General features: G+C 42.6%; 1 protein-coding gene across 1 annotated transcript; it reads left to right on the forward strand.

The window, feature by feature from the left end:
• Window positions 1-2,439: 2,439 nt before the first annotated feature.
• On the forward strand, window positions 2,440-3,303 carry LOC138894360 (uncharacterized). The gene is made up of 3 exons (XM_070179054.1): window positions 2,440-2,794; window positions 2,906-2,979; window positions 3,121-3,303. Exons 1-3 carry the CDS (start codon window positions 2,440-2,442, stop codon window positions 3,301-3,303), a joined length of 612 nt encoding a protein of 203 aa, XP_070035155.1.
• The last annotated feature ends 5,057 nt before the right edge of the window (window positions 3,304-8,360 follow it).

Consider the following 8,360-nt stretch of genomic DNA (forward strand, 5'->3'; position numbering starts at 1 on the left):
GCCAGATGTCGATGACTGACTATGAGGCGAGATTCTCTGAGTTGTCTCGCCATGCACTTATGATACTTCTGACCGATGCAGAGAGAGTGCAAAGGTTTGTTGCAGGTTTGCACTCTGCTAGCCAGGCCACTATGGCCCAAGAGGTTGAGATGGGGACTTCTTACGAGCTAGTTGTGGATATAGCTTAGAGTATCGAGGGTGTTCGTCAGCGGAGCCGAGAGTAGGCGGCGAGGGATAAGCGGTCTCGATATTCCGGAGAGTTCAGTGCTGCCCCGACTGGGGGCAGGGGTCAGTTCGTGAGGGGTCAGTCTAGTAGGCCCACATATCCAGCAACGTCGCCTCTTCGAAGTGCTCCTGTGCGGCCCTATTTCAGTGCCATGCCAGAGAGTTCCTACCAGCCACCAGCTATTCACGGTTCCTCCAGTGGGTATTCAGGCCATCAGGGTCATATTTCTAGTCAACAGTCTGCCGTTCCGAAAGGTTGTTACGAGTGCCGGGATCCCGGCCACCTTAAAAGGTTTTGTCCCAGATTTTGGGGCATGGCAATACAGTAGGGTTACCGGCCTATGATTACAGCACTAGCTGTCGCACCAACCATCCAGCCGCCCAGAGGTGGAGGGCAGGGGCAGCCCTAGAGGTAGAGGTCAGACAGGTGGAGGCCGGTCAGGTGGCGCTCCAGCTAGGTTCTATGCTTTTTCGGCCAGACCAAATGCAGTGGCCTCAAATGCCATGATCACAAGTATTATTTCTATCTACGGTAGGGATGCTTCGGTACTATTTGATCCAGGGTCTACCTATTCATATGTTTCATCTTTGTTTGCTCATTTTTTGGGTGCTACTCGTGAGTCCTTGGGTACTCCTGCTTATGTGTCCACTCAAGTGGGCGATTCTATTATTGTGGATCGGATATATCGGTCCTGCATTGTTACTTTATGTGGTTATGAGACCCCAACAGATCTTCTGTTGCTCGATATGATCGACTTTGAGGTCATCCTGGGCATGGATTAGTTGTCTCCATATCACACCATCCTTGATTGCCATGCCAAGACTGTTACCTTGGCGATGCCAGAGTTGCCTAGATTGGAGTGGAAGGGTTCGCCTGTCAGTACATCTAGTCAGGTTATCTTCTTTCTGAAGGCTCGACACATGGTCGAGAAGGGGGTTTTGCTTATCTAGCTTATGTTCGGGATACTACTGTAGAGGCTCCGGTGGTTGATTCAGTGTCCGTGGTCCGGGAGTTCTCCGATGTATTTCATTCCAGGCTTGCCACCAGATCGTGATATTGATTTCTGTATTGATTTGGCTCTAGGTACCCAGCGTATGTCTATTATATCATACTACATTGCTCCGAAAGAGTTGAAGAAATTAAAGGAACAGCTTGAGAAGTTTCTAGCAAAGGGGTTCGTCAAACTGAGTGTGTCGCCTTGGGGTGCACCGGTGTTATTTGCGAAGAAGAAAGATGGGACTATGTGGATGTGCATTGATTACCGCCAGTTGAATAAAGTTACCATTAAGAATAAGTACCCGTTGCTGTGTATTGATGATTTATTTGACCAGTTGCAGGGTACTAGGGTGTTCTCTAAGATTGACTTGAGATCGGGGTACCATCAGTTGAAGATTCGGGATTCGAATATTCCGAAGACTGCCTTCCAGACTAGATATGGCCATTATGAGTTTCTAATGATGTCCTTCGATTTGACTAACGCCCCAGTGGCATTTATGGATTTGATGAACTGGGTGTTCAGGCCATATATTGATTCGTTTGTCATTGTCTTGATTGATGACATTCTGATCTACTCACGTAGCATGGAGGATCACGAGTAACATTTGAGAGTGGTGCTTCAGACCTTGCGGGAATAGAAACTATATGCTAAGTTCTCCAAGTGTGAGTTCTAATTAGATTCTATGGCATTCTTGGGACATGTTGTATCAGGTCAGGGTATTGAGGTAGATCCTAAGAAGATCGAGGCAGTTCAAAGTTGGCCTCATCCTACCACAGCGATTGAGATCAGGAGCTTCCTGGGATTAGCAGGTTATTATCGTTGATTTATGGAGGGCTTCTCATCTATTGCAGCACATTTGACTAGATTTACCCAGAAGGGTGCTCCGTTCCATTGGTCCGATGATTGCGAGGCGAGCTTTTAGAGGCTCAAGACTGCATTGACTTCAACATCAGTATTAGTGTTGCCTTCCGGTTCAGGGATGTATACAGTATATTGCAACACTTCACGCATTGGTTTGGGTTATGTATTGATGCCAGAGGGGCGAGTTATTGCATACATTTCACGACAGCTGAAGCCCCAAGAGAAGAATTACCCCATACACAATTTGGAGTTTGCCGCGATTGTTCATGGTCTTAAGATCTGGAGGCATTATCTTTATGGGGTGTCCTATGAGATGTACACTGTTCATCGTAGCTTGTAGAATTTGTTCAAGCAGATGGATCTAAATTTGAGGCAGCACAGGTGGCTTGAGTTACTAAAAGATTATGATATTACCATCCTCTATTATCTGGGCAAGGAGAATGTAGTTGGAGATGCCTTGAGCAGAAAGGCGGAAAGTACGGGTAGTTTGGCATTCATTTCGGTGGAGGAGAGGCCACTAGCTTTGGACATTCAGTCCTTGGCTAACAGACTTGTAATGTTGGATATTTCAGAGCCCAGTCGAGTTCTTATATGCGTTGTCGCCCAGTCTTCACTATTCGAGCAGATCAAGGTTCGCCAGTTTGATGATCTGAACTTGTTGGTTCTCAGAGAGGCGGTACTACAGGGTGGTTCCAAAGAGGTTACTATCGGTAAGGATGGTGTTCTACGACTCTAAGGTCGCTTATGTATTCCTAACGTTAATGGCTTGAGGGAGAAGATCCTAGATGAGGCACATAGTTCTCAGTATTCTATTCATCCAGGTGTTACGAAGATGTATCTAGACCTAAGGCAGCATTATTGGTGGCAGCGGATGAAGAAGGACATAGTTGAGCATGTAGCGAGGTGCCTAAATTGTCAGTAGGTCAAGTATGAGCATCAGAGGCCAGGTAGCCAACTCCAGCAGATGACTATACCTGAGTGAAAATGGGAGTGCATTACTATGGACTTCATATTTGGGTTTCCGTGGACATTGCAGAAGTTTGATGCAGTTTGGGTCATTGTCGATAGGTTGACCAAGTTGGCATACTTTATTCCGGTTGTCACCACGTATTCTTCTGAGAGGTTGGCTCAGATTTACATTCAGGAGATTGTTCGGTTGCGTTGTGTGCCTGTCTCCATTATATCAGATAGAGGCCCTCAGTTTACTTCACATTTCTGAAGGGCAGTACAGAGTGAGTTGGGGACCCAGGTAGAGCTCAACACAGCCTTTCATCCGCAGACTGACGGGCAGTTGGAGAGGATAGTTCAGATCTTGGAGGATATGCTTAGAGCATTTTTGATTGACTTCGGAGGGCAGTGGGATCGATTCTTGCCTTTGGCCGAGTTTTCTTACAATGACAGTTATTAGTCCAGCATCGAGATGGCTCTATTTAAGGCTTTATATGGTTGGCGATGTTGTTCGCCCATCGGGTGGTTTGAGCCTAGCGAGGCTAAGTTATACGGTACTGATTTAGTGAAGGATGCATTGGAAAAAAGGTAAAGTTGATTCAGGAGCGGCTTCGCACAGCACAATACAGACAGAAGAGTTACGCGGACTAGAAAGCGTGTGATTTATTGTTTATAGTGGGCGAGAAGGTTCTCCTGAAATTCTCGCCGATGAAGGGAATCATGAGGATCGGGAAGAAGGGCAAGTTGAGCCCAAGGTTTATAGGTCCATTTAAGGTGTTGAGACGAGTTGGGGAGGTTGCTTATGAGCTTGCCTTGCCTCCCAGTTTATCAGAAGTTCATCCGGTTTTCCACATGTCTATGCTACGGATGTATCATGCCAATAGGTCACATGTGTTAGACTTCAGCATGGTTCAGTTGGTGAGAGCCTGGGTTACGAGGAGGAGCCAGTTGCCATTGTTGATAGGCAGGTTCGCCAGTTGAGGTCCAACAAGATTTATGCGGTAAAGGTTCAGTGGAGGGGCCAACCAGTCGAGGAGGCGACTTGAGAGGATGAGGAGGACATGCATAGCAGATATCCACACCTATTCAGCACTCCGGGTATTATTCTAGACCCATTCGAGGACGAACGTTTATTTAAGAGGTGGAGAATGTAATGCCCCAACTGGTCATTTTGCTTTTTAGATCCCCGATCCCCTAAATAAGACTCCCCGTATGTTCTTTTACTGTTTTATGACTTGCGGGGATGGTTAGTTCCGGATTTGGAAGGGTTCGGGTTGAAATCGGAACACTTGGTTCCTTGGTTTGCCCTTAAAAGGCCAAGTTTGACTTTGGTCAATATTTTTAGTAAACGACCTCGGAACTGGTATTTGACGGTTCCAATAGATTCTTATGATGATTTTGGACTTAGGCGTATGTTCGGATCGGGTTTTGGGGTGACCCGGGAGCGTTTCAGCGCTTAAAGTTGAAAGTTGGTTAATTGAAAGTTTTAAAGTTTTTTAAATTTGGTTTGGAGTAGGTTTTGATTTTATCGAGCTCTGTTTGGGATTTCGAGCCTGTGAATAGTTTCGTATGGTAATTTAAGACTTGCACGCAATATTTGGTGTCATTCCGAGTAGTTTAGGTATATTTCGGCGCGTTCGGAGCAAGTTGGAAGAATTAGAAATTCATAAGTTGAATCTATTTGGTTTTGGGTTGTGATCTTTAGTGTTGATGTTATTTACCGCGTCTTGAGAGTGCGAGCAAGTCCGTTTTATATTTATGAACTTGTGGGTATGTTTGGTCGAGGCCTCAGGGCCCCCGTACATGATTCGGAGGGTCGACGGGGCTGGTTAGCTCTTTGGGGAGGAGCTGTTGGTGCCTGTCATCTGGTGCGTTCGCACCTGCGCTGGAATAGCCGCAGAAGCGGCACCGTAGATGCGTCGCCTTGCTCACAGAAGCAGAAAGAAGAGGGGTCAGCGATCTCCACAGAAGCGAACTCGCTTCTGTGGTGGAGGGATCCGCAGATGCGGAGGGAGACAGCCTGGCCATGGTCGCAGATGCGCAAGTCGAGCCGCAGAAGCGGTCTCACAGGTTCGGGACTTGGCCGCAAATGCGATGGGCCAGTGGTCGAGCATGTTCCGCAGAAGCGGTCACGCAGAAGCGGAGGTCCTCCCGCAGGTACGGAAATACCGATGGGCAGAAGGGTTCATTTAAGTCGGGAGTTAAACTATTTTTGACTCATTTCTCTCATTCATTGGGCGATTTTGGAGCTCTTGGAGAGGGGTTTTCTCCTAGCACTTTGAGGTAAGTGATTTCTATACAATATGAGTTTTAAAATATAGATTATGGGTAGATTTTAACATGAAAAATTATGAAAATCATGAGTTTAGATGGATAACCCTAGGTTTGATAAAAATAGGATTTACCCACGAAAATAGATATGGGATTGAGTGAAAATTATATATTTGAGTTCGTGAGGTTATGGGTAACAACATTTTTCTAAAATTTTCAGAATCCGGGCACGTGGGCCTGGGTTGAATTTTAAGAATCTTTCAATTTGGGTTGGGTAATTACTCCAATAGTTAAATGATGAACTTTGGGACATATATTGATTTATTTATACAATAGTTGACTAGTTTCGGATTCTTCAGCACCGAGTTGAGGCTTTAGAACGAATTTGAGATCGAAAAGCGAGCTTTGAGACGAGGTAAGTCTCTTGCCTAACTTTGTAAGAGGGAACTCATCCCCTTAGGTGTATTTGTATTGTAAATTACTTGTTTGGGGAGCTGCGTACGCACTAGGTGACGAAAGTCCATGCGTAGCTATATTTCATGTGATGTCCAGGTAATCTTAGATCTACATCATGGTTTGTTTACACTATTATGTTGATTATGCTTATTAATTGTCTTAAATAGAACTGGGATTAAGGACTTTTAGATTTAAATTCCCCAGTTTGGATTTCGTATGTTTGGGAAGAATTGAACAATTTTATAATAACTTTGAGAAATCTATGTTCACTCGCGTCGTAAGTATTTCTACGAGCGAGGTAAATTTTTCTACTCTCAAGGGAGCGGGCTGTTCGCCTCGACAGGTTACTAGATGCATCTATGGTTCGTACCGTTCGACCCTCGACAGTGTACAATATGTTTCTGGATCGGGTCGTACGACCTCGGCATAAATCGTGCGTGATAATGCTTGGAGCCTAATTTTACTTGATATTAATTTATGACTTGAGCGGTTATAATTATTTAAATGACAAGAATTGACTCGGAATTTATTATTAGTTAAGAATTATTATTCTCTGCTTATTACTAAGTTGTATTAATTGTATACATAATCCATGCTTATTTATAATTCCTGCATTTTATTGTTAACCCATAGTAAATGTCGATGTCGACCCCTCATCACTACTTCTTCGAGGTTAGACTTGATACTTACTGGGTACATGTTGTTTATGTACTCACGCTACACTTCTGCACTAACCATGCAGGTTCTGAGGCATGTGCATCTGGTAGTTACCCCGACGCACACCCCTGATACTCCGAGATTGAGTGGTGAGCTGCCTTCCGAGCCGTTCTGCAGCACCCAAAGTCTTTCTTTTGTGTTTTGCTTTCTGTCTACTTTATTTCGGACAGTAGCTTAGTGTTTTGTATATTCTACTAGTAGCTCATACACTTGTGACACCAGGTATTGGCACACACACTAGTAGACTTTATGGTTTTGGGATTATTACTATTGCTATGATTGCACTTAGCTGCTTTCGTCTTATTTATTTAAATTTGTTGTTTCGTAACCTTTTAATTCATAGAATTTAATTACTTAGAAACTTATGAAAAGGAGTAATCACGTGGTTAGTTCACTATTGGTTTGCCCTAGCGGCGTAGCTGGGCGCCATCACGACTTATAAGAGAGTTGGGTCATGAAAGAAAAATAAGAAAAATATCTGAAAAAGGGACAGCTGCCCAAATCTGTTAGAGAAAAGATGCCTTTTTCCTCATTTCAGGGTTGGATACATTTCCAGATGATTCCCTTTTCTTTGCATATAAGGCACACACTCTCCTTGACTCACAAAGGCTTTTTCTTACTCAAAGAATTCACTCATATTCATCTGTGGATTCACATACACACTGTTGTTTTTGCATCACACAGAAATTCACACTCCTATAATCTCACTATACTTTACTCTCACACACAGTCCTTTTTTCTAAAAATAAAATAAAATAAAGTCCTTTCACCTTCCAAAAAATAAATGACAGCTCTGAAACACAAAAGTTCAAAAGCCAAAACAAGGTTATGAAAGAAAGTAAGCTACTAGTATGATTTCTGAAAACTTTTTGAAGCTGTGACTGTTTTGTTCATTCATATTTCTGGGTGTTCTAAAGTTGTCTAGTCAAAAGAAGCTGTCGATTTCACTATTCGTGTGTGGCTGAACTTCATTTCTCTCATCTTTTGCTTTTATTTGGCTCCCTTAGTGTTTTCTCTGCTCAACTAGGCCAGTTCCAAGCTTCTTTGTATTATATTTTATCAAATGACCAGAAATACTTATATTCTTGTTTGATTTATGTGTATCTGTTTGCTGCTATTCTAATGTGTAGTTTAAAGGGTATTTTGTTTCAATTTGGATGAAAGCAATGAAGTAGCTCAAAATATAACACTTATATGGATCAATTTGATATCTATGGTCAATTATGCACATGTCATTAGTTGTTAAATCATTTGTTAGTCTTGAATGAGGTTGAAGTTTTGTTTAAATTCTGCATATTTAGTTGTAATTCAAACAGAAGAATATCATAGTATTCTATATATGGAGTAAGTAAATTGGGGATGCAAATAAGTTGTTGTTGCTGATTACATGGCGATAGTTTGCAGATCTGGCCATTCGTTGGCCAGATCAGTAAACTCTAAAGCTAAGAAGTGGAATTGAAGTCGTTGGTAGAAAGAAGTTTAAGTTGAAGATTAATTATGTCCTGTTTAGGCTAGCTATTATTGATTTCTACATATATTAGAAAGTATTTATGTCCGTTATCATCTTTGAGAATTGTAACTGAGGTGACCAGAACTGTAATTTTTATTGATATTTGTTGTACTTAATTCTTGTTTTGTATGAAAATCTGGATCTAGTCAGGCGTACTAATCTATTCTTAAAAGTGATTGTTCTTGCAATTGTTTGTCTCGCCACATATTATAATCAAGGTCATGGCTTTTCCTTTGAGTTATACAAAATTGGGCTTCCAGTCCGGCCCACTTATAATTATACACGACTTCTTAGGATTTGAATACACATCAAGTGATAGACACTGTTTCACCCCTAGTGTTTTATTAGTTAAATTATTTTTTTACTATATACGT

The sequence above is a fragment of the Nicotiana tomentosiformis genome, chromosome 6, assembly GCF_000390325.3.
Source record: "Nicotiana tomentosiformis chromosome 6, ASM39032v3, whole genome shotgun sequence".
NCBI lineage: Eukaryota > Viridiplantae > Streptophyta > Magnoliopsida > Solanales > Solanaceae > Nicotiana > Nicotiana tomentosiformis.